Source organism: Neodiprion fabricii, chromosome 3, assembly GCF_021155785.1.
Source record: "Neodiprion fabricii isolate iyNeoFabr1 chromosome 3, iyNeoFabr1.1, whole genome shotgun sequence".
In the NCBI taxonomy this organism is placed as follows: Eukaryota; Metazoa; Arthropoda; class Insecta; order Hymenoptera; family Diprionidae; genus Neodiprion; species Neodiprion fabricii.
In genome coordinates, this window is record NC_060241.1 from 2,026,549 (window position 1) to 2,054,326 (window position 27,778).

General features: G+C 38.3%; 2 protein-coding genes across 4 annotated transcripts in view; one reads left to right on the forward strand and one right to left on the reverse strand.

The window, feature by feature from the left end:
- Window positions 1-27,778, forward strand: part of LOC124178035 — a 108,550-nt gene that overhangs the window by 4,622 nt on the left and 76,150 nt on the right. The window lies entirely within an intron of this gene.
- Window positions 146-27,778, reverse strand: part of LOC124178034 (tyrosine-protein kinase transmembrane receptor Ror) — a 125,145-nt gene continuing 97,512 nt past the window's right edge. Inside the window, exons 3-14 of one of the 3 annotated variants that reach the window (XM_046561108.1) lie at window positions 25,885-26,095; window positions 25,520-25,673; window positions 7,250-7,331; window positions 5,968-6,208; window positions 5,407-5,531; window positions 4,733-5,295; window positions 4,423-4,659; window positions 4,205-4,338; window positions 3,902-4,118; window positions 3,464-3,805; window positions 3,106-3,374; window positions 146-3,019 (exon numbers count right to left, since the gene is read on the reverse strand). In XM_046561108.1, the coding sequence (XP_046417064.1) occupies window positions 2,303-3,019; window positions 3,106-3,374; window positions 3,464-3,805; window positions 3,902-4,118; window positions 4,205-4,338; window positions 4,423-4,659; window positions 4,733-5,295; window positions 5,407-5,531; window positions 5,968-6,208; window positions 7,250-7,331; window positions 25,520-25,673; window positions 25,885-26,095 (3,292 nt within the window). In that variant the 3' untranslated portion in view covers window positions 146-2,302. Of the gene's footprint in view, window positions 3,020-3,105; window positions 3,375-3,463; window positions 3,806-3,901; window positions 4,119-4,204; window positions 4,339-4,422; window positions 4,660-4,732; window positions 5,296-5,406; window positions 5,532-5,967; window positions 6,209-6,450; window positions 6,860-7,249; window positions 7,332-25,519; window positions 25,674-25,884; window positions 26,096-27,778 lie in introns of those variants that run through there. The other 2 variants (XM_046561110.1, XM_046561109.1) reach the window with 2 other exon arrangements.

The window sequence follows — 27,778 nt, forward strand, 5'->3', positions numbered from 1 at the left end:
ACAGAATTTTGATTTCCCTTGAAAGTGTGCCGGGTGGAAAGACGAGCGCGAGGGTGAGAGGGGGAGGGAGGGAGACTTCCGTTATGTATACCTTTAATACTAATTTGGTAACGATATGACGGGCATATCTTTCGTTTCTTTGTCGTTTGTTTTTTTTTTTTTTTTTAAAAACTTTATTTGCAGTTTGTAGAATTCTTTTTTTTCTTTGCGTCATACTTTATTATCATGTTTGTTTAAAAAAATGCCTGTATGAAAAGTATCCGCGCCTACAGTTGCATTCGATTTTTATTATTATCATCATCATCATCGTCGTCGTCGTCGTCAACGATTTCCGTCTCGCACAAGATCTTAATCTCAATCCATTTTTTATTATACACGAGTTTGGTGTACATTGTTTTTTTTTCTCTTTTTTTTTTTATATTTCGATTTCTTTTCTTTTTTACTTTATTATTATTATTATTGTTATTATTTTTTTTTTATTTTCATACCGGAGGTACCATATAAAATTTCTTATCAGTTAAACGTTGTTTATTATTATACATAATACGATCTATACACGTACCATTAATTATATACATATAATATATATTTGTTTTTGTTTTGTTGTTTTTTTTTTTTTTTTTTCTAATCTATACAAAGAATCTTTTTTTCTTTTCTTTTCTTTACGCGAAACGTTTTCATCTCGCTTTCGCAAACCGAATATTTAAACTACGTATGATAATTTTTTTTATCATTAGGATATACTCAACAGTTCTTTCTTTCTTCCTTTCTCTCCGTCTATGCGTGAATTAAATTTCTTCTATTATTTAAATGTAATTCGAAAGTTTTCTAACTCGTATAGTACACGATATTATGCGCTTTAGTTGAAAAAAGAGAGAGAGAGAGAGAAAAGAAACTACGTTTGAAAAAATTAGATCCGGGATATGAAAATCTATCGATAAAGTATCGCGCGTTCTATGCAACGATATATTATACATGAATTTTTGCTTCTGAACAAATATGTCGGAGTTTCAAATCACATCGGTCAAATTAACGCACTTCTAATATGAAATAAAATTTGTCGAAACTTGAACGTAAATATTTTCGTTTTAAAAAATTTTTTAGTAAAGAAATATTAAACATCTAAAAAAAAATAACACACGACGCGCAAGTCGACTTTTTCACGACGAATTTATGGTTTGAAAATTAACCGCGATAATCATTCGGAATCTATCAACAAATGTCGTAAATAATAATTATAATAATTTACAATTCTTTGATTGAATTATAAACACCTGACAAATAAATATATAATAAGAAACAAACAAAAAAAAAAAAATAATCGTTATTACGAAATTCTCTTCTTTTAATTCTTTCAAGTTTGGAAAATAGTTTTCAATCCAACTTTCCACAACTCGGATGTGTGTATTATTCTTAATATCTAATTAATAAAATATCGTTACGTTACAACGGTAAATGTATACTTAAAAAAAAAAAAAAACAAGAACAATGACAGTTACCAAAAGATCTTGGGCTGTTTTGGCAGTTGAATTACAATTTCTGTAATAATAATAATGGTAATAATATTAATAATAATAAAATTGTAAAAAAAAATGTATAGTGATTCTGAGCAGTCTGTATATTATACTATGTGTATCGGTGCATATATTTTTTAGTTATTTTTTTTTTTTTTTTAACTCTAATTCTAAATCGGGCAAAAACACATCCAAAAATTAAAGTCTTCGAAATATTAAATATTGAAAAAGTTTTCTTTTTTTATTTTTCTTCAGCGTCTTACCTAACAACAATTGTTAGATTTATCGCGTATAGTCGGTCGTAAATATCAAAAGTACACAATGATCCGACGTTACGATACAATGTTTCAATAATCTTTGCAAAACTTTTCACCGCTGAAGTGACAATAACAGTAATAATAATAATAATAATAGGAATAATAAATATAATTTGGGTAATAACATATCATTCTTGCCATTTTCTTTCGTATAAAAATTTTATCGACTTATCGTAGAAGGTTCTAGTAAAATAATCTAACGTTAGTAATTAAATTCTTATCGAATCCAGTAATACAAGTATAACGTGTAATAACCGACGAACTTTTTACAGTATTAAGATTGGATATTAGCAGCGAAAAGATTTGAAAGAAGACTAAGACGAGAACAAAAAAATGAAACATTTACCTTAATTACATCTAGTTTTCTGCTGTTTATTTCCTTGTTCTTTCTTCCATTCGTTAACGCTTATAAACAATATATATATATATTATATAAAGTACGAGATCTCGTTCACGGGGCATGCATCAAAATCATTTCGACACTCTAGTTTCCGTTGTGACTTTACTCGGATCGGGTAGCCTGACCACCAACTGAGCGCCGTTTTGCATCGGCCTCGTTCCATTTGGCGGACTGCTCTTGATCATTGACTGATGTACGGGGGGCAAAACCTTTTTGGCACCGCTCAATTTCGGCGAGCAGCACTGTTTGTCATTGTACTCGTTTAGGTTCACGTTGGAATTGGCGTTCTGATAACTCGATTGATTGGTAGTTTTCAGCGGGGTAGCTACGGCGTGTTGTTCGTTCGCCAACTGTAGGTTGAAATTCTGCTGACGCGAATCCACGTTCGGATTCATTGTCTTGATCGGCACGTTGTGATCATTCATATTGCACAACGGCTGCATCTCTTGGTTACACTTGAAACTACTCGACTCCTTTCGGTTCAACGAATCGGTCTTGTAGATCGGCGCTGACAGCTGCGTAGAATTCGTTTTGTTTGTACTCTTGTGGCTACTGCCGGAGTAGCTCGTAACCGACTCGTTGCAGAAGTCGCTGAGGTACGTTTGATTCGTGTACCAATTCTGCAGCCTGTGATGGATTTCGGGAAACTGTGGCCTTCTGTTCGCCACTTCGTGCCAACACTCTATCATCAGACTGTATATCATCGTCGGACAATCTTCCGGACAGGGGAGCAGCTGACGTGATCTTATCATGTCGATTACTTCCTGGTTGTTGTATCCGTAGTAAGGCTGGAAGGATGAAAAAATTTTTGGGAACTTTTCACGGAGACGAACGATACGATAGATGGAATGAAATTTCGAAGATTACTTCTTACCTGTAAACCGTAACTGTATATTTCCCACAGCACAACGCCGTAGCTCCAGACGTCCGATTCTGTTGTGAATTTTCCATAGAGTATCGATTCGGGCGGCATCCATCTCACCGGCAGGAGACTCTTGGATTGTACTCTGTAGTAGTCGCTGCTGTAAATGTCTCGCGATAAACCAAAATCGGATATTTTTACGGTAAGATTTTCACCGACGAGGCAATTTCGCGCCGCCAAATCACGGTGAACGTAATGGTGGCCTGCCAGGTACTCCATGCCTGAAAATGTTTTACAAATAACAAAAATTTATCCCTTTAATGTTGGATTGCGGTCAATGATAAACTTTGGAAATGTGAAATAGACTTGCCGGACGCTATTTGAAGCGCTATGTGAAGGAATTCGGGCTGTTCCAATACTTTTCCACTGCCGTTGTTCAGCGGTACGTCAGATCTTGGCGAATGGCAGATGAGGAACTCGTGCAAGTCACCTTGGGTCATGTATTCGAACAGCATGCACATCGGTTCACCCTTAAGAATAACGCCGAGAAGACAGATTATGTTGGGGTGTCTAAGATCGGTCATAAGATCGACCTCGCGTTTGAAATCGCTTTGAGTTTTCGGCGTCGCGTTTTCCTTCAGCGTTTTTATAGCCACGAATATCGTGGGTTCAGCTTTATTGCCAGTTTGCAATTCACCCTTGTAGACTTTGCCTGTAAGTCGGATAAAACAAAGAGCCAAGTAAAATCGCAATACCATTTTTTATTTTCTTCAAAAATTCGTTTGCTAGATTTTAGCCAAACGCTCACCGAATGCTCCTTCTCCCAATTCTTGTAAAAATGCGACATTGTGGATCGAGAACTGTGGTACTCGGTTGTTCGACGTTCGGCTACTTCCGCTGCTCAGGGTTCCCGCCCCAGGAGTTATGTTCCCTGGTCCTGCCAGCAGCGAATTCATTTCCATCGGCTGAGCGGTGCTTCGCCTACCGTCGTAGATGTTTTTGTCGCATTGCATACCCGTCAGCATCTGCGTTATTGAGGGTAAATGGCGACGAGTTAGCTTGACTAACGGTCTCGTTGTATCAGGTTGATAAAGATCGTACGAGGACTCACCTTGTTAGACGGTAAATGGTTCGGTTGTCTTCTCGACTTCCTACTTTTGTAACAGCAGCAGTAGCATATTATTATGACGATGAAACCGCTCGTCAAAACTACGCCGACCAGCGCGTATATCCACAGGTTTTCGACTGTGAACAGATGACAAGATTTTATTGAAACGACGCTTGTATCATCGATTTTCAATGCTTCATTTTTCTTCGAACGCTACCAACCGCATTTCGGGATGTTGCAAAACTGGACCTCCATCCCGGTATTGCCTTCGACGAAACACCAGGGCTGGGATTCCCTGCTGCCTGGATTTCGACAGTACGAATGTCTGCCCACAAGTTCTTGGTAATCCGATATCTCGACGTTCAACTGTTGAGACCAAAGCAGACACGGTTTACCGTACGCGCTGTGATTCGCAACGCCTCGATAAGATTGGCCCGTTCCCCAGTAGCAGCGATCGTCTGGAAATAATCGACAGGACGACGAGTTACAATTAGATTGTTCATCTTAAACTTGGTCGTCTTTCAGACTCACCTTCTTGTACGTCCTTCACTGCTGATATTCCAAGACTCAAACAGTCGGCTGCTTCCGGCGTTCCGTCGGGTGGAAGATCCGAACATTCCAAAAGAGGCACCTGACTTATCACTTTTTGCCTCTTCGCAATCACGTACTCTTTTCGGCACAATTCGTTCTCCAATATCTCACACTCCTCTCGACATATCCTCCGCAGTTTGTGATTCAGGCGATTTCTTCCCGCCGTTCTCGCGTCGACGTTAGTCGTTTCTACCCCGATCTTTCTGGATGGAAAATTACCATCGCTGTCCAGCGTGAAGCTAAACTTTGAACTGTATTCCGCTTTCCTTTTTCTCCTCATCACGCCGTGCGTTTTTGTGAAATCGTTGAGGTTGTCCTCTCCGTCCGTGTCGTCTGGTGACACGATTTTACCCTGATTGGCATTAAGCAGGTTGAATAGCTGCGTACTAGCCTCCGAGTTTTTTGGCTTTTGGTGATACTTGGCCTGTTGATCTCTGCATATCGCGAATGCCGAAAAGCAGAGCGAAGGCTTGGCGTATCTTTCGCATGTCGACGACAATTCGCTGTTTGAAGTTAAAAAAAAGTTGTTTTTCAATTTTATCCAGGAAACGTATGTAAGATGCAATAATAAAATGACGGGTTCTCTTTATTGTTGGAATAATTCATCGACTCACTTTGAATAATTTATCACTCGGAAAGCCTGCAAAAGTCTTTCTTCAAGTTCTTTCTGCGTCGTTGTAGACGGTACGTAAACGGAATGATTGCCGACAAAGTCTGCGCACACTTTCCCAAGGTATAGCTGTTTCAGAGATGTTAAAAAACATAAAATTTATTACACGATTAATCGATAAACAAAAAAAAAAAAAAAACTTTATCGCCAAGTTTTGTCTCTTATTATTAATTTTAGGTATATACACAGAGCGAGTCGATCGAAACTCTGAGAATGGGCGGAGCTCGGTTGACGAATTAGGCTGTACTCCTCAGCCAATCCGACAAACGATAACAAAGATATGATAACGAAGGAAAGACGACGGCACGAAATGTCAACAATTAAAAAGTCGTGGCTAGATTGGCTAATTGGTCAACTAAGCGCCTCCCATTCTCGGAGTTTCAATTAACTCATTCTGTATACGGTCGGTCGAATGCGAAGTAGGAAGTTAACGTCAAATAGAACCCCCTGTCTTTCTCGCCTACTGTTTTAGACGATAAAAGAAGACGAGAGTTTTTTCACTCACTTCGCAAGTTCCACCCTTGTCTTCGTTTCTTATCGGTATACTTCCCCCAACGCTCGTAGGCACGTGGGGCAATTGAAAATGCCCGTTTATCGAGCTCAGGTCGACGGTGCTGGATTGCGAACTCGTCGGTTGAGGGCTGGGTGGAAATATGTCGCTGAACGGGTTTGTTGGACTCAGGTGCGATATGTGCGGCGTCGACACGCCGATTCCAGATATATCCAGCTTGTCTCCGATCGCCGTGCTGTTTGAAAATAAATAATGGATCATAAATGTGTAATTCGGTATTTAAAACTTGATTGAACTCAACGATATTAATCGTAGTTTTGTCTCTATTAAGACTGTTGCGGGTGTGAAACATTGATTGCTAAAATTTAGTATTCTGGGAATTGTTGCAATCTTGTTTTCGGATTTAAGCGAAACGGTATTCATTTGAAAAGTTAATTCTTGTTACTGTTGTTGTTATTTTTATATATACGGTTATACCTCGTTGCGTTATTGACATCTGTTAGGTTATCTGCGATATTTTGTGTAAGTACAAAAATACACGAACTTTTCAACATTGAAAACATTAGGTACACAAGTAGCAGCCTCATTATTGTTTTATTTTTATTTAAGAAAAAAGATTTTATTTTTTTTTTTTTCTCTTCCTTTCTTATTATTAGTAGGTATTAATATTATTAGTACTATTTTTCATATGATTATCAACTTTTTATTGTCAGAGCATTGAACTTATCGACGATATCGTTGTTGTTGTTTTTATTATTGTTGTTGTACATAGAGATTGCTGTTAGTTTCATTTGTTGTTTGCGAACGCGGCTGTACGCGTAGCTACAATCCAGCTGCGTTCGAATGGCGAATTGAATTTACTACTACTACTACTCTACTATTACTACTACACTACTACTACTACTACTACTACTACTACCACCATACTATCACACTACTATTCTTTGTCAACGAACAACGACAAACGCGTAAATTCTGTCGGTCATTGAAATCTATACATTGAGAGAATAGAAATATGTTTTACCGACGGACGGTAATATGCTATTCATCATTTACCGACAGTTTTTGTAACGTTGCCTTCGTAATTTCGATCTAAAACAGCGTCAGGCTCGCGGTAACCGAGTCGTTCAAATTTTTCACATTTTTTATTTATTTTTCCCTAAACTTCTTACGGTGAATATCGAGATATTCGATTGATGATGGAGTGGAGGTAAAAAAAAAAAAAACGTCAAACAAATAATACGCACATATATTGATAAATATATTTCATTCTCACCCATCGAGAAGGTCGGGAAAATGCGGTATCATTGGTGAAAAACTTCCTCCTACGTCCGATGCTGCGTTTATCGGTCGGCCGGCTGAAACAAATAATTGAATTGAAAAATGCTGTACTGCGTGACGAAATGTTTTTTTTATTTTTTCCTTTTTTTTTTTTTTTTTTTTTTTTAATCTTACCTCGCTCATCGCTATATTCGTTTCTCAAATATCGAATAACTTATGAAAATTCTTAATATTATCTATTATCAAAACTTTGTACGAGACACAAATTTAAATCGAGTGTGATTGAATAAGAGCTGTTGTTTGTTTGGCAATCTGTCTCTCCGGTCATTGTGCATAAATTCGTATGATTTTTAATACACACAACGTTTAGTAATAAGAAAATCAATTGAGATTCGTAAACGTGATTTGATCGCTTGTATTTTTAGCCACCGTGAGACAATACGGTCAAAGAAATATCTTTCCCAACTGTTAATCACCGCATCATCGGACCGCCTGCATATTTCATCGTTAAGCTCGTAACTTGACGTTCGTGTTACATTATATATATATATATGTATATATTACATATGTATATAACGTTGGGTATACAACAAACGTATACATTTATAAATTATACAGGCATAAATATATATGTTATATATACATATATTGTACAAAGGTCGTTAGTTCTCATCACTTTATATATATATATATATATGTATATTTATTTATCAATTTCATTGCCGTTAAATATTATTGATGGTATAAATGTGGGCGTGATCGAGCGTTTCAAATCTTTCTGTTTTTGTAGAAAATTTTTACTCAACGCGCGCGATACTTTGGGTATGGAAAAATAAAAGAGAATATTATACGCGGCGATCGTATCTACGAAAAAAAAAGAAAAAAAAAAACAGAAAAAAAATTGAACGAAGAAATTGAATGGTAAAAAAGATGTGATTTCTTTTTTCCTTCATTAAACTACGAACACGGCGTGTACGGAAATAAAGAATGGCAGCAGGATGCTTTCGGTTGTTTTACGTATCCATTCCCAGGTACGCTTGCATTTATGCTTGTACGTCATTTATAATTTAGACGTACAAAGAGCTGCTCTGTCTACCGTCATCCATAGGTATGCATATAAAGCCTGTGTGCCCAGCCTGCCTTACGCGTTTTGTTTGAATTCGTTCGAAACTCGTCGCGCGAAGAGTGAAAAGAGTGCGAAAGGAATAGAAAATAAAACTTTTTTTTTTTCTAAAGAAAAAAACATTTCAATGGGTTATTTTTTTTTTTTTTTTTTACTGTGCAGGTACATACACGCCTATACGTAGAATGTTTTTGCTATTCATTCGATGCTCTTTGTGCTTGTGAAATTCTCTCTCTCTCTCTTTAATATGTATATGTGGTATGCGTGCTTTGGACAAAATGTTCGTAGAAGAATATATGAGACGAAGAGAAAGAAAGGAAGGAAGGAAAGGGTGGAAAAAGATAAAAGTTGAAACGAAAATTGTAAAGAATACCTTCGCCTCTTTCATTCCTTTCGTCTTTTCACCGTCGCTGGTTGCTTGATTGTTGCTCGCCGTATCGGCAGTAGCGATAAAAGGATAAAGTATAACATTATACTCGTTTGGTATGCGGGGAAAAGTTAGGGAATTTCGAAAATAATACTGGAAATTTTGGGTTTGTCGAAGAAAGAAACTCGTTTCTTTGTACAAAGTATTATCGATCTTGAGAGAAAAAAAAAGAAAGAAATAATAGAAGAAGAAATTGCATGGATTGATGAAATTCTGGAATAATCAGGGAATTGTTACGGGTTTTTTGCGAAAAGACGAGGAATCGTTTAATAAAGTTTTTTCTCATGCAAATAATACGACCGGCAATTTTTTTTTCAACCTGTAGATAAAATAGGTCTAATGCAAATTTTTTTTTACCTTATAAACGATTTTAACAGAGAAGAAACATTTCACTCGCTAGTTTTTTTTCTTTTTTTTTTTTTTTCTTTAACTTCTCTTCACGCTCTCGATCCTCTATCACAATAATTTATAACTATTTCGTATGCTCTATAGATATAACTCAATTAACACGGAAGGCTCAATTTTAATTGTTCACTTCCTTTAATCCCGGTATTACATACACAGGCTATAATACATATCTATACGTATAACCACAGTATCCTCATACATGAATGTATATACATATATGTATACATGTATATAACGGATCTAACGTTTTCTCCTAATTAAGGGAATTAAACGGGAGTTATTCACGTCATTTATCGTTCATTAAACCTCTGATATATCGCCGTATTAATTAAAGTCGATGCGATGAGTAATTCCTGTATTACACTTGTATATTTTTACTTATCTATGTTGGATTCTTCATCGAGAATTTTCACAATCCTTTAGTCGTCACGTTTGCGGTGAATAACGAAGAATTGGATGATCGGTAACACTGTTTCATGCGGATACGGATGATAGGCGACTAAGAGAACAATTATTTTTTTTTACACGCTTGCCCGACAGCTTCAATGTTGGGGAAAAAATCCCCCTGTTTCTCATATTATAAACTGCACCCTCGATAAACTTGTTTAAAGGCGACGACGGTATTATAAGGTACGCATAAAATACGAATTTCTATGGTAATTTCACCCTTGGATAAATCTATCTACATATATATATATATATATATATCTATTATATTCTATGATGTATGGAGAGCGTGTAATCTACTATGTGTATAATCGATTCGTCATCTTCACTCAAACCCTCCGCGATCTCCTTGACGCCTAGCAGTATAATATATATGTACATATATATATATAGTTATGTGGGTACTTTACGCATACGAATTATGGGATGGCTATAAATATTATAGGTATAATATAATATTATACATTATATATCGATGAACGGCGTCTGTATCCTTCGGCGAGAAAGATCGATCCGGATATCGATCCTTTTTTTTTTTTTTTTTGTTTGTCCGTCTATCCGTTTGTACCGTTCTCATTTTTGGGTGGGAAATATAAAAATGCATTATTTATCGACGGGATGGTACGTTGTCTGCTGTGATAGTCTAAAATACGAGTGCGATAAAAATTGGAAGGCAGTGTCGTTTGTCGGGGTGGCAATTAAAAAAATTTTAACGTTGTTTGAACGTTTTGAAAATTGTCGAAAAAACCTCGAAGCTTCTATTATGTTACTCGGAACATTTTTAGACCGGTTTCGTCGTGCGGTTGATAAAAAAAAAAAAAAAAATTCGAATGTGCAAAATGTAGACAAAAATCCCTCCATAACGGAACCGTTCTAGAAGCGTTCTCTAATTGTAAGTAAAAGTTAGGAGTTTTGAGAAGTTTTCGGTAATTTTCAAACCGTTCGAACAATGTTTTAGTTGATCAGAAAAATTGAAAGTATTGGAAAAAAAAAAAAATGGAATAAAATCGGACCATCATGGACCCGGTCTTGGAATGTTTGTAATAGAAAACACAGTTTCTCAGATTTTTTGTGAGAGTTTAAAAAAAAAAAAAGGTCCGTCTCAAAATCACTTTGAAATATTTACAAATAATTGAGCAGTTGAATAAAAGGGACAATTGCAAGAAATATTTCAAAACAAAATCAGAAATGGTAAAGGGAGGTCAGACGTTGGTTGGATTCGCATGGAATTTCCCATACATACATGCGTATTGTATATAACATGTTATATGGGTGGGTAAGGGTAGATTTGGATCTGAGATATTATTTGCTTTGTTGCACTTATACGTGCTGTGAACGTCATGAGTAGCTCTTATATATATGTATATATATATATATATATGTGTGTGTGTGTATATATAAAAATACCGTATGAGTTCTTTTCCCTCTTTCCATCTCTTTGTATCGCAGCTTTGACTGATTCCAGTTTCTCTCTCGCGTGTGTGCCTATGACAAACACAATTTCTATATGTGTTTCTCTACCACTCTTTCTCTCTCTCTCTCTCTCTCTCTCTTCCGCTTCCTTTCCTTATTTTTTTCTCCCTCTCATCCCCCGGAAGTCAGGAAAACGCGAAACGAGTGCTTGCAGACGGGGGATCAAAATCAAACCTTATATGTACAAGGTGTACGTATCACATAAGATGTCATACATGACGCGTTACGTGCACAGAAAAATTTTACAATCATGTGTGTATGTATTTAATTCACTTTTATTAATAATTTATCGGTATGGGTTAATCTTCGAATTTTTGTTTGTTACATATTCTCTGTCACCCGGTATTTGTCGATTTTTTTTCTTCTCTGTACTTTTCAATTTGCTTTCGGTATTTATTTATTTACTTTTTTTGATTTTCAAAGAACTTTGTGCGCGAAGGATTGCCGATCGTTATACCGCAGTTTTATTTCTTTTATTTTTATATGTTGAATATTTTCAAATCCCTGCGTTTTTCATATTACATTAGTATAGGTACATATATTCGTACTACATATGTTATGTATTCATGCAGAATATGTATGTATAAGATGGACGAATCTGGGTAGAGGTAGAAATACTGGAATCGCTGATTGACGGAAGAACCGAAATATCGAGTTTTCATAGACGCGATAATTTTATTCGTAGAATTTAACAGAAAAGTGGAAAGTTGATGAACAATAAAATTGAAAGCATAGTAAGTCGATGTACAGAGAGACAAAATATCGAAAGGTCGTGACGTGGTGCAGCAAAATCGAGAATCTCTGTACGATTCTGTATCATTGATAGTAATTTTGACGATTCTACATTTTGATATTCTACGTTCTAGCCTTTCCAATCTTTTACTCCTCCATACTTCGACTTTCGTCATTTTTAAATTCTCTACATATTATTAAGTTTTCTCTTTTTTTTGAAAATTCGACATTTCGATCTAAACACGGCGATACAAGCTGCGGCTGCGTTTCTTGAGGGGTGAAAAACTTTACAGTTTTTTTTTTCTAATTCTCGTTTCTCTTTCGTTTCACGCTCTTTTCTTCCAATATTCGACGTATGCAAATGCCTCGCTCCCATTTCTTTCTATACGCATGTACGTATGTATATTATTCATATACATTCACATTTATCATTCAATATTATAGATGTATATGAATTATAGCCGACAGATTGCCTCGCGATTCTTCAACTTTTCTCAAACTCATTTGTTCGATACTTGAAAAAGGATGGCAGGGAGGAGAAGGAAAAAGAAATGGAATGGAAGTCGTATAACATTCGATATATATGCATGTATGTGTAGAATGGAAAAGGAACGCACGCTGCACGCACCGTCTTGTTTACACGTGACTAACGTGAATTTTTTCCTCTTATATTACGCATATACATGCATACATATGTATTACACAATATATATATATACATATATACAGATACAGAATCACGCACATTTGAGTCATGCCATACGGGGGGAGAAAATCCTGTACTTGAGGATTCTGAATTGGAGGGATGGGCATCGATACTTTTAGCAATATTTCAGGCTCATTCGAATGTCACGAAACGTAGATCGTGTAAGAGGAGGCGAAGGAGGACGAGAAATGGAATATTTCACCCTTGCGCGTAATTCAATTCAATTTGAAAAAATCGATCATCTTACTTTCAGCGTTCGGAAATGTAATAATTTATATTACACATGCCGTGTAAACAAAGTAACGGATTAGAATTTTTATTTTTTTTTACCAACCTTACGGTATATAGGTGTAATGGAAAATCAGATATTATTGTTAGGTGCAGATTATTTACTTAATCGGGGTGACCGAAATTTTAACTTTGATAAATTTCTGCTAATTAACAATTATATATATATTATATATATATATATATATATATATATTTTGTAATGCTGCAAAGCAAATTGAGAACGAAAGAATGAGCTGAGAGTGAAATGCAGGGAAAATATATACAACATGCATACATATACATATATATATATATACATATATATATCGTAACTTTGTGTTATTAATGGCTCCGGGATAGCTTATCTTCCGCACTTCCTGCTCGAGACAAGATCCATCGTCTATACTGCAGGTCACATGTGTATTTGTATACCTATGTATATAAAATATCTTATGCATATAGATACATGTTATACGCTATCGGTTATTTTTTTTTTTCCACGGACGTGTATTTAAGAGTCTATATCTGCATTCATCGCGCAGCGCGATGTATCAGAATATGCACGTATTAATTGTACCATGTGTATTAAATTAACACTATTAACGATCACGCGGGAAAATTTATTTATACAATGTATACGCGATATATTCAAGGAGCATGATTTTCCAAAATTAATTACAGAACTGTGTTTGTTTTTTTTTTTTTTTTTTTTTCCTCTCTTAACCTCGTTTTTATTGATTTTATTTTTATCGGACAGAGTATAAGTGGAAAGAAAAAATTAAAAAACGATTTTATTGTGGCGCGGAGATGCGCAGGGTGTGTAAAATAGAGAAAAGTCAAGGAAAATAATATAGAAAGGGAGAGAAATAAATTCATTCGAATCACGTATATGCCGCAGGGCTTGAACTACTACTACTTCTACTACCGCTGTACCATAACTATATCGCTTATATATACTACCGGGATTGAATTAAAGGACAACACACTTCTTAGGCGCAACCCCTCGTAAATTATTCATTAAAATCCTGTGACGTGACCTGCTAAGGCAACTAACCAAGAAGGGATAATAAGGGAAGAGGGTGCCTGCCTCTCTCGAATTGGGATCGAAACCATAATGTGACTGCGCCAATCGCCGATTACACGTATGGGCCATTCTCGTCGTCAATTCTCGACTATCACTGAGAGAAAATTTTAGTACCCTTCAGCGCTTAGTTTTTAACTATTTCCATTTTTTACCACAATCGAAAAATATTGTTCTAGGCACGAAATGATAATTAGTTTTCCAACTGTTACCGGGAAGTCTAGTATCCGTTACTATTCTTTCTCGTTACGATCACTGTTACTAGATTTTCGCGTGACTGTGGCGAGAATTTAATGCTTGTGCAACGATAAATTGACGTTAATGTCGAGATAAGTTGATTATTCACGATTATTCACAAGATTGACAGTAACTATCATTCGTTAATTCAATATACATCATCGTTTTTATTAAAAACTCTGTTCCTCTCATAGGTTCTCTTATTTTCCGCGTTATTGTTGTTGTCGTACAATGTTACGAATTTGTAGGTTGAAATTAATGTCGAGAGGAGAAATTCCTCTGGTGCAGAGAGGATCACCGACCTCCGTGACAGCCGTGCGTACGTTTATACAATGCCTACTGCGGTCTTGCGGAGCGGGCTTTAATTATTCCAGATAATTACCTTTGATTGTTTTGAACCCCAAATTCAGCCCTCAGCCCTTACGCTCAGCTTTGAAATGTTGGTCAAATTCACGGTGGTGGGTTATGCATGTGTAACACGCGCGATTACGCCCGTATGTTTGTACAAATATACAAATGTGGGTGAGCGCGTGTGTGTGTGTATAAAATTTAAACCTGCTTTGTACCACGTGGAGAAGCCGTTGCAATACACCGTAAAGAAACAGACCACGATTCTGCGTTATTGTCGGCACGTCTGCACGTGTACGTCGGAATAAACCGCGGAACCCTTTTTGAAACTGGCGTGTGCGGTGAAATGAAATGAAATGCGAAAATTCCAACGCGAGTTGCTTTTAACGTGTACGTACACGTATCGTATATTGTTACGAGCTGCATACGTACATTTCGTGTGTTATACGATTTTAATCACTGGGGGAAAAGGTATTTGAACAAATTATATATGTACATATGTATCGTGTACCTGAATTCTTCTCATATTGTTTGACGAACGTAAGGGAGAACGATTCGGAAGAAGCAAAAAAAAAGAAAAGAAAAAACAAAAAACTAACACAAGGATTGTAAAACATGTTTTTATTTATTTATTTGCGCGTGTACAGTTGTTTGTTCTTTCACACCGTCGCGATGCTCTATTTTGTCGTTGTTATCGCTGACTTAAAGCTCTTGAATATATATTATCAATACGGTGTACATTCAAGGATCGAAGTTTAAAACCTGAGGGAAATGCCACGCGCCTTCCACTGCTTCAGATTACATATATCGTTCGCATAAATATATCCTAGATATCGTATAACATGCGTGTAATCGGTTTTGTAATTATATAACATCCCACCTTTATTACACATACTTATATGCTATACCTATGCGTACATTATATATTCCAAATACGCAACGGTCCGTACCAACGACTGCGGCTTAGGTATTACAATCGCCATTCGAATCTAGTTTATGTAATACGATCGGCTACGCACCGTAGGTAAATGTTATATTACGAATCGTTGAAAAAATTTCAAATCACGTAGGAAACACGAAGTATAAATACTACTGATAATCTGTGCAATGCTCGTATAACGACGACACGACGTGTTTTGAAATATACAATTTAAACATTCATCCGGGATAAAAATTGCGATGTCGAAGATTTTTTCTTTCTCCTTTTTTTGTTTTTTTTTTCTGCTAACATGACGATCGAAATTGCGAATTATTGTACAACACCGAAAAAAGGAAATTTTTCAAATGTCGTAGCGTGTATTATACAGAGCGAATTCGTAATGACTGCATGGTCTGTCGTCTGCTAAAATTTAATGCGCATGCGCTACGATCCGTGAACAACTGTCTCTGACCTAATTCCATTTATTCCACGTGAAATTTGTAACGCACGTAGGGACCTCGACACCTTCGATATTGATCATTTTTTCGTACGACGTTGCAACCGACGCAAAAGGGTCTTGGAATTTTTGTCAGATTTTGATGGGCGATGGTAGAATTTAAAAAAAATTTAACAACAAATACCGGCAACGCCATTTTTGAGAATCTGAAAAAATTTACACCGATCTTACGATTTAAAATATGATTGTGAAATTTCGCTGGTGGCTAATAAAAAATAAAAATATCTTTGAGACCCTTTTTGGGTTGGAAGCAGCGTGACGGTAAGAAGATATCAATAATCGAAGGGCGTGAAGTACGTGGGTTAGAAATTTGACGTGGAATGCACCGTACACATGCATGTATTTCAAGACATCGCGGACCAGCGGTACAGGAATTTCGGGGGTGTTTCGATTTTACGACTCGACCGCAGAGAAACGTTCCGCAACTGCCATGCCGGCTCGTGCGTTGTTTCCGCCTTATTGCGGTACGCGTAACGTCGTGCGGTCAGACCGCGGCGATCATCGTTGAAGCGAATTTGCGGTTTTCCATGTTTGTGCGCGATTGGTTAATCCGGCGGGTGGGTTTCATCGTGCCGGATGCTCGGCTTAACACATCGACCCGCGGTTCGCGGTTTTTGCCACATTAAAACGGCTATCGAAAAGGAAGGAAGATGTATGTATCGACGGAGTGAGTAGCTGACCGTCGAATTGTCGAACGCGCATGCGCCAAAATTGTAGAGCAAAAGCGGTCGTTTTGTCAGGTTTACCAACCTACGTGAGTTCGGACGACGGCTCGCCACGATGTCTCTAACCTCAAAAATTTTAACCACCCGTCGGTGACAATTGTCAATGTTGTTCGAACATTTTGACCGTTGGAACTGTTTTTGAATGTCGAACGGGCAGATTGAGATTGTTTTTATTCGGAAAAATTATTAATCGGGGGAAGGACCGAAGTTGAGAACAACTGACATCGACAGGCTTCCAATTTTTTGAGGTTAAATAAAGTCTGAACTTAACGACGGTTGGTTAACCTGAGAAAACATCTGCTTTTGATGTAGAATTTTAGCGTAGTATGCGCGTAGAAACAAGAGAGAATCGAGGGAATAAAGAATTGGCGCAGGAATTCGTTTCATTTGATAAACAATACGTTCTTGATTTTTGTTTTTTACGATTTTATCAAGATATATTGTATATTAAATAATTGTTGAGTCTGTATTTTCATTCGAAAGTGAACGTGTTAATTTCCACCACACGGGTCGTTGTTACATCTATAATGATATTTTCCGCTGTCGAGAATTTCTATTTAACATCCGTCGTGCTATATAATCTATAAATATACGCGTAAAATTAGATACATACACGTACGTTTACATAGGTATGTATGTATGCACGGATAGCAGACACCGTGCGTTATGGGTATTTATATGCTTATACCTTTACAGACGACGGAAAATAATCCCCCGTGGATTACCGGCTGATTTAAAGCTCAAATCCACCATCCCTCTTCCCCCCCCCCTCCACCCCCTTTCTCTCTGTTCTCTCGCTTCTTCTCTCTACTCCGAACATCCCTAGGGACGGTTTTAGTTAATATTATTTCCCGCGGCTATCCGCAGGTTTTAACCCAAGCTAATCTCCATTAGTCGCGGTTTAAATGTGTGTAATACGTATGTATATGGATGTACGTGTAAGGTGTGTAGGTGGAACGCGTCTCAGGTTATTCAAGCAAACTTTAACGCTCGGCATAATTTCTCAAACACTTGATCAGTTTTTTAACGTCGGCAGTAAAAGCTTCGCGATCGTGTCCAACTCTTTCGCACTCCTTGCTCTATATCGACTTCCAAAGGGTTTCCGGATTTCTCAGATTGGCTGGTATCAATTCCTACAGCTTTGCTCCACCCACTTCGTGATACTCGGGTTGTAATCTATTACGCCTAGGATCAGTCTCCCTCCCCTTCTCTCTCTCTCTCTCTCTCTCTCTCTCTCTCTCTCTCTCTGTCTTTCATCGAACGTTCTTCCGAGCATGGTTGCCATCGAATGGAGCCGCAAAGGGAGAGCCAAGCCGGAGAAGCGTGATCCTTTCCTACACTCTAGCAAAAGTCAAAGCTTCCGCCTTGAACTTGTCGTCGTTGGTTCGCCGAGCTTTCGAGGTCCGTTGGCGAGACAAAGCCTTTATGCTTCGTTGTCGCGGGCATTGCGCACTTCGCGTTTCGTTTCGTTAGTTCGCCTTCGCCCAGACGACGATTCTGCGGCGACTCCGTTCTTTGAAAGTCCGGCGCGGCTCGGCTGCTCGAATCTACGCACGAATGGAAGGGTACAACCGTACCGAGTAAAAGGTACAATGCGACATGCGTTTACGAAAACTTGTCCGCTTTGCATGCTCGCCACTATCGGTCTCGTTCATCGTTGTTGGTGTTTAATGGTTGTGGTAGGTACAGACTTTGTTTTTTAGCTTGGTCGTTGCGTTATTTTCACCGTTACTAATTTTGATTGTTCTTTGAATTACTTTTTCTCTTTCTTGGAAATGTATTTCTTCAACAGTTTATTTCTCTCCGTTGTCTGAGTGCCAATATTGTTTTTTTGTTTTCTCAACCAATAGAAAATCGAGACATTCTCGTTGCACTTTATAGTTGCTATACTTGGTGTCGTTGACGTTGGCAAATAATAATGAAGTGGGAGATGCGACATGAATTTCAACCGTTTCGCATTGATTGCCTTTTTTAAGTTGACTAGATATCGTTTCTTGAATGCATACATATCAAGAGTACGGAGAATGGTCGGATAATTAGCGACGACTGTAATCCAGAGAATTTTCGTTATCGCTTCACTTCATCACCTCGAGACCGACTATCGATACACGTTTCACGCACCTAATGGGCTGGGCCACCCTTTAAACAATTTTGATAGGCGTCGAGCGTTGCACGTCCTAATCGCGATTCTCCTCCTCTTCTCTTCCTCTTTTCATGCCTTGCCATGCCGTGTCCGGGTGTTAAATGTCGAGGCATGTTGCCATTAGCGCCCGGTTTGTGGGAATAGAAGGCGGAGAAACAACATCTTGTATCTATAACAACGCGGTTACACGCAATGGTGATCATTTTCGACTCTTGGCGGGGAGATACAAGTTCGAGATTGCGTTTACCAAGGCTTGTGTTCAACAGGGCGGTATACTAGACTCCGTTGAATAATGGTCTCTTTGTTTGTTTGTTTGTTTGTTTTTTTTTTTTTCTCTACCACTTTATCACGCTGCTTGCAAATTGCACTTGATAACGAATTTTTCAAATTCAGGGAGGAAGTCTGCGAAGGTCTTCGATTATTTGAATTCAAGTTCCATATCATTGTAAATATCGTAATTTTGTCAGTTGTATCGTATAAAATTGAAGATTAAAGAGAAAATATAAAAAGAAGGGATAAACGCAATCATCAATTCATTAGAAAGGTAATATAGAGAATTGCTGGTTTCTGGTGGATATCGTTCCAACTTTTATGGAACTGATATCAAGGGATGAAAGTTCGGGGATCTTCGATCCAAATTTGAGCAGACGTGGTACGAAGGGAAAGAAAAAAAAATGACTGTCCGAGGTATACTCTATAAGGAGGAGAAAGATATAAGTAACCCCTTAACATCTTATCTTCCGCACGACCGTGTCACATCGAGAAGACGGTTTCATCCCTTATACTCCTTTGCTCTTTCCGCGTCCGTTCGCTTGGGATGTTTTAGCCGAGGGTTATATAGATAAGCCGATAGCTTTTCTTCTGCTTATTCTTCTTCTTCTTCTTCTTCTTCTTCTTCTTTTTCTTCTTTTTCATCTTTTTTCCATCCCGTTGAATCGTACGAGCACATAACGCCCGTCCTACAGGATTCGTTTCACTGAATATAAGCCTCTGCTACGTTGCACACTGTGTATCCTGGTATAACATCAGCAGCAGGCAGCAGCAGCTAGGCACGAATTATACCGAATTATTCCAGCCAGGGAATCGATGAACCGTTTAATGGCCGTGCGGCAGAAAAAGGGGACGAAGTTAAATACTGGTAAACAGGAACATTTCTATTCTTCGAGGGAATTGGTAGGTATATGGAAGGGCTGATGGTCGAAGTTCTGGTCTCGTTTTAATTATTTTGTACACCGTCGGAGAGAAGCGATGTCGGAAATCCCGCTATTCCAATTCAACAGAAACAATCGGCTGATCTTGAAGTATTTTCCACCATTCGTATAGTTTAATTGAATATTTTCTTCAGCAGATACCGTGTACTTTTTTCACGTGTGCAAGGGTAGTCATTATCAATGCAGTTAAATAAACTACGTTTTACAGTTACCGCGAAATCTTACTGAAATTTTTATTTGGAATATGGTTATTTTTACTAGACAATTCTTTCAGATACGCGTACACTACTGGAATTGTAACGCACGCTTTTGGTGGTTTCAAAAAGGACTTCAACTGATCACGAGAGATGATTTTATCGATGATTTCAGATTCATTATGCATTATGTGTGGGGAGGTATTCACTCGTTGAAATAGAGAATCACTTTTGCAAGTAGCAGCTTTAAAAACGTTTGAAATCACTCGAAATCTCACGAAATCGTATGAAATCCTTTAAAGTTTCTCGAAATCGCTTGTTACCCAATTTATGAGCGAACAACCCCTCGATTATGTATAATATAATGGACTTGTTCAATTTTTCGAACGAATGAACTCGAGCCTAGCATATGGCTGGTCATTATGTAGATTTTGCGGTTGTAATTTCATACTTTTATACACCATGGTTATAAGTCGACCGAATGCAACTGCAGTGCGGTTTACTACTCGGATATACCGTGTTTCCTTCAAGTAAACCCACCACGTGGAAAAAAAAATTAGAAGAACAAAAACTTGGAAAAGAAAAAGGAGCAAGAAATGTATAACCGAGAAAATAGTATAATGAAATATATACCCAAGATTATGCGTGATAAAAATCGTGTATGCGGTTTACCGTCGTCTTAATACGCAACGTCGAGGTCTACGCTCTTTAATAAGCGTATCATACTTTCGAACTTGTTGTATACCCGGTTGAAATTGTTTAAAAAAAAATTCACGTTGACGATAATCGAACTGCAGCATGACCGTCTTTTCCAAGATGGTATTTTCCTTCCTTCTTTTTCTCCCAACGCGGTCACTCCTTATGGGACTCCAGGTGTTCCACCAGGTGTCCTGCGGCCAGCCTTGGATATACACGAACTTAAATCTATAGATATACATTCAGGAATGCCTTGGGTGTAGTGTATTGTATAAGGAAGAAGTCTCGAGAGACTCAACACACAACATGTTTAAGGAGTTGGTCACGTACCGCTAAGTACAGTTACGCAAACACGCATTGGTAACGTATCCTAACCATACACTATACACGTAGGCTACCTTCTCAGGCTAGTTACGGATTTTCGGGCAAATCGCAGATCCCAAGTTGTCCGAAGTATGCCGCAGATATTTCGGTTATGATACCGTTCCGGTATCGTTGTTGTGTCGGTAAACATATTTCGATGCTCAAACTCCGCGAATTATAATCACCCCGCATATTCTCGATTAAATAAGAGAAATATAGAGACGAGGCTATGCTCTGGTGATCATTTCGCTCCGTCAGTAAATACCTACAAGTTTCGAGGATAGTTTCAAACACGATGAAATTCCGAACAATTTATGGTCGAGTAAACGGCACGGGTCCTTGAGACGAAACACGGTGAACTGTATACCCATCTACGCTCTTGAACTGAAACAGCTCCATCGTCTCTGTGTACATATTGCATCTTTGCTAGATGGATGGTAGAGACAAGGAGAAGTATCTTATATGGGTTCGCAACTGAAAAAGTATCGGCCAAAAAGCGGCAAACAGTTGTTCAACGAGTCACCGGAGTAGCACTCATAAGCAACAAGGGTCACAATCTGATTGGCGCTTAGCAATCAGGGTTCAATTGGGTTCAATTGGGTTCAATGTGATTGGCGCTTTGTGGAACTTTTGCTGCAGCAACGTCATCTTGATTTTCCTCTAGTTTGAGGACACTTTCTACAAACGGAGATAGTCCTCCCAGTACCTCTATCCTCCGTAGTCTTTCAACCTTCTTCTCATCCTCGTCTTCTTCAAAACTTGTACTAGAAATATTATCCCGTCTTCGCTATTGCCTTGCGTCGTAGATGCTGTACTTATACACAAATACGTGGGTATAATGTCGGAACAACGACGAATGCTCGAGGCGGCACGACTTGGCGTCGTAGGTGGACCCGACCATGGGTCACCCGGGCATCGGGCAAAGCCTGTCTTATCTAGGATCACCGAGTCGGTCACGCCTGCACGGAACATGCTCTCGGGTTTACTCCGTCGGAGACCAGCCTCGCTCTCGTTTATACCTAGGGTATGTTGCTTGGAGGAGTCTCAAGGCACGTCCACAACGATTAACCCAACGATTCGCCTCTCTCCTCTCTCCATGGTTCTTGGATCATTTTATTTATCCCTTCGTAATACTTCAATGCCAAGCATTGTCAAACAAACGGTAGCAGTACTCCAGACAGTGATTCTGGTTAAGGGTATCATGGTGTCCATTGGTCCTGCAAATGTCCTTGAACTTTGATTGTCCTTCAAAAGTCTCGGCAACCGTGTTTGAATTCTTCTTACGCCCTGGAAGTATTCCACTTTTAACGTCTTTGGGTTTGGTACGGATTTTTTACCGCACACCATGGTTACGGGTATAATACACGGTTTGGTTGTATGTTCAAGTTACCCTTTGGCGAATTTCGTCGGCTACATCCGTCCGCATATCAATCAAAGCTGCGCTTTACTCTTCAGGTGACTTTGGAATACCAAAGAACAGGAAAGACAGTATCAGAAGACAATTTGAATAACACCGTGTAGTGTTTTGTTGTACTTCTATTACATCAAGTCGCACTTTCTCTGTTGCCGTCATCACCGAGATCTGTATGCGGGACACGCCAAAGCCTCACTGCATTGCATGGTGCAGGGAGAGGAAGAGGAGACATAGAATAATTGATGTTGCAGGGAGTTGAGGCTATGGCTTTGGCATTACGGAATCTGTCTAGCTACGTGTGGTTACGTGCGGTAAAATACAAAAGGAGATCTTTCAGTTTGCGTTCTTCATGCAGGTATTCTTCAGCTTCGCGAGCTTTTAGTTTAAATTGAAAAGTTCCTTGTCTTTCTCGTACTCGTACTCCAGCTCTCTTCTTCTTCATTACCGTCCTTCACTCGCTTCATTGTCAGTTTCGTTTCAATTTCTAGTACTTGGGTCCATCCGTGACTCGAGCTTCTTATTTCGAAAATCACTTTACCACAGATGCATTTTGGTTGCATAAAATTGAGTTGCTTGCAAGCCAGTTGAAAACACTATTTTAGGTTTACGTATTTTGATTTTGTCGAACGTAGAAGACACATTTGAACATTTATTTTATCACTTTTTTAAACGGGGATAAAAATGACCGCTTCGTTTTTGATACGACTATTTATCTTCAACGTCGTTTAATGGGTTTTGAAGGGGGGGGGGGATTGTTAACGGATGTCACTGAGGTTTTATTTGACGTTACACGAATGCATTGCTTGACCGTCAATAATTATCGGAAATGCCGTTTTTTGTTGTTTTTTTTTTCAGTTTTTCGTTAGGGTAATTTAAGTTGGATTCTGTGAGTGCATTAAGTATAATTTGTTTATATATGATCGGTGTATGAGGAGTGTGAGGAGTACAGACAGGATATAGCTCGCGAGTTTAAACGACTCTGCTCTCTGAGCGTCGAGTAATTAAGATATGATACCCAGCTCGAATATGGGATACATGCAACCAGCAACGAGGAACGACGCCCACGATCCAATTTAACATGCAAATTGAGACCAGGTGTGCAGCCTCCGGGACGAATGCCGCTGCTTGGTTCTTATTTCTTAATCTTTTTCTCGATGCACGTCGTGGACGTAGCGGCATGATTGTGGCTCGGTAATTGTAATTACCATTAGAAGAAAAAGATGAAGAAGGGGAAAATGGTAATAGGAAAAAATTGAAGACACAATTAGACGAACGTTCAAGTCCGACGTTCAAGACGTACGAGTTTCATTGCAACTTACTTCACTACGTATTTCAGAGCGGAAGTTTGTAGGGTGGAAGCAGACACGGTGCTTGCCACCGTTTTGCGCAGTTTATTATAGTTGCGGAAGTCGGGAGAGTGTAGAAAACCGGAATATCGAAGAAAGATTACTGCCTACTCTCGAAATATCATTGGAGTGAAAATTGCAGAACTCGCATGATGGAATGAAATATTCACGCAATCTTTAAGAGTGAACTTTTCCACTCCAAACGCTTGGAGCGAATAAAATCACTTTGAATTTCACCCGATGATTGGAGTGAATTCTCACTCCAAGACACGAAGAGACCACTTATATGGATGCATAAACCAAGGGAATCGTAAAATATGAACATTCCATTGTTTTATGCCCGATCTTTTTCTTCTTATCGCGAACTCATACCGGAGACACTTCAAGTGTGCAACGAAGTATATCTAATATCGAATTGCCTCTCGTTACTTCTTCCTGTAACTTTTACAGATTAGGTATTGAATTTTCAAGTGCAGTTATATGTGGCTTTCATTGTTCTAACCCGGTTCTAATTCTCTCGTTTCATTTATTTCCTAACGAATGAATGAAATAACATTCGTGAACGTGGCAGGTAATTATTTCATTGGTACGAGCTACTGTTACAGGATTGACGATATGGTCGAACGAATGAACTGATTTGTAAACCCATTCAGTGCGGAGGGTATGCAGTACGGATATTGTAAAAACTTTTCTATTCAACTCTCCCTTCGTGATCTATACACACACAATGTAACACACTTTTGTACATAATGTGATACAAGAGCTTAGGCAAAGAAACTTTGATATTGGCACTTTTAGGAAATTAAAAAGTTCCCCCGTTTCTTCATCCCTTCGTCGCGATCATTTTCGAGGGTGCAGTTCGTTCTAGCGCAAGGATTCATTTCTTCCCTACGTCTTCTTCTTATTGTTTTTCATCCCCCTCGCTCCCTCTGTTTACTTCTGTTTCGTTCCCTACATTTCTTTTTTTTTTTTTTCACTCTCTTTCTTCTTCTCCTTCTCCTTATTATATCCTCAACCCCCTCGTCAAACGACCGTTGCGTGTACATTACACTTCGCGTACCTTGCGCAGTGTATTAGTAAGACCGCAATAGCTAGACTGCCGAGTTATAAGATATCTTTTCAACGTTTCAATATACTGCTGCAATAAACGCGTATCCTGATCCTAGCTTCAACTAGCTTCAAGGAACGTTTTTTGACGTGGGGGGGTGCAGTGTGTACAGGAAATTGGACGCGTTTAATGGACCCGTCAAAGGACCTTGCCTCGAGGTCTGGTTTTTCTTACCTTCATTTTCCGCGGTTTTTCTTGCTTTTTTTTTTTTTTTTTTTCATCACTTTTCTCCAGTTTGGAGTGAGAATAAGTATAAAAAAAAAGACAGATAAATAGGAAGGAAACGTGTTGAGGATACCTTCGAGTTTGTGGAATGGATGATTTTTTTGGAACATGTATTTATGGCAAAGCTAAGGTACGACGATGACAGGACTCACCGTATCGGACCATTTTTACTTGGAGGATTGCCTCGCTTTGTATACGATCTTGATCGTTGTTTGCTCTGCATGAATAATAACCGGTGTCCATAACGTCGAGTCTCGTTATCTTCAAACGGCTACCGGCGATGTTTTGGGCCGAATGCTCGTGCGCCTGATAACAAGAAAATAAGGAACGAGAGGTTGATCGAATTCCCAACATTCTTTGTCTCATTTTAAGGGGTTGTACCTAGTCAGGAAGCCGAATATATATAGTATATACTTGAATATGCGTAGTTTAAGAAAAAGAAAGTTTTTAAAGAAAGTGGATTTTTGTAAGATCTTAACATCATGTTCGCTGACACGCCTCGATCATCATCGCTTACCTGGGAGTGAATTTTCCTTATGCTCACTCTGCCCGGCTCCTCTTCAACCGGCGCTTCGTTTTTGTACCAACGTATCTTTTTCGGCGGCGGATCGCCGACAACCTCGCAACGCATGTTAACCACCCCTCCGGATTCTCGCGTCATGTTGTTCAGCGCACGAACGAATTTCAACGTTCCGCCCTTTGTGCTCGACGTCGCGTCAATTTCCGTTCTGCGGACAAAGAGTGTAAAAAGAAAATCAAACGTTTGCGTGGAAATTGAACGTCTCATTTTGCTGCGTCGTTTATTTTAACTAAGGTTTTTGTTTCGCCTGCGGCTACCAATCTTTTTTCATACCATCGTCGTGATCACAATACAGTGATAATAATGACAATTTTTTTATTTATAAATATTCCTTTGATGATGTGATTTTCAGCAGACTAGATAATAATTGATATATAGTATATATGTGTAGGTGGATAGGATAGGAGTGATTATTGAATATAAATCATATCCCTTATGATCGATAAGTCATCGAGCATAACAGGCAGCAGACAGCGGTCCGACGATATGTTGCAACGATCGCGATAAACATTTGTACGTATAATGCGTGCATATATGGGGCATTCCACCTACTCTCGCCTTCTTGGATTTGGTCCATGATTTTTTATGTTGTTGTTCCAACTCTAAAAAGCATTGCAATTTTTTTTTTTTTTTTTTCAAGATTTATCCTACCCTCCGTGCTATTACCAGAGCTCCTGAAATGACGATGTTTTGAAAATGATCGCGATATTTCGCAAAACGAAAAATTTTTTAACCAGCGTTTAATTTTTTTTTCAACAACTTTTCAACCGATTAATTAATTTTTTCTAGTAATTTTGATTTTGATTTTGAAGATACAGGGTTCGGTATGTATTCTCTGATACGATACATCTGTAAACTTGAATTGAAATTCCAAAGAAAAATTCAAACTTCATGATAAATTTCTTTTGGTTATTTCGATTTTTCAATTTACAATTTTAATTAATATTCAAAGATTGTTGTTGTATTGGGAAAGATTTTTAGGATCCAGGTAATTAAAAAACAAGATCAAAACGAGTTGAAAAAATTATTTTTACGCAGTTGTCCATAATTTTAAAAAACGTCGCAATCATTATCAAAGTCCGCAAAAAAAAAAAAACTGTAATGCTTTTTCGAGCTGTAACGACGATATAAAAAATCGCGGACGAAATCCACGCGATTAGGGTTCAGATCTTGGTCGAATTGACGTGGTGACGTATTATAAAAAAATAAAGCAACAAATGTTGAATTATCAGCGTGTGAAATTAAGGAGCAATATTATTCGATCTTTATTTCGTCAAACGGGACTCAAAGAGATCGATATCGATTCTTGAACGACCCGCAACGTTCGAGATTGAGGGTCAATTTTAACGGTTGATTCGCAAGCTCGCCGATAATACGAGTCTGTTATTAACGATACTTGTCCGTCGGTTTTTTAAGACATATCTCTAGGTTATGTACAGCACGCGCACACACACACACGGATGTGTCATAATGTCTTGTATGCCTTGTTATGGTATAATACATGATACGTACATGTATCGTATAATAATATAGCTGCAGGTATGTAAAGTCGCGTTTCGCAGCCTATACTTAACATATTTATACAGGTATGTATACATATATATGTATATGGGGCATTCCATGACAGCTCGATCAAGATACTGTACGTCGTTGTCTCAGACTGGATTTATAATTTTTTTCTTCGTATGAAAGTTGATGACGAAAAACTCCAATCGCAATTATTTTCAGAATTTTTCGTTAACCAGCTTATCGGAAGCATGATTCAAAAAACTTGATAGCGAAAAAATCCACTGTCTAAAATCTGAAAAAAATCAGAACTATCTTGTGAAGT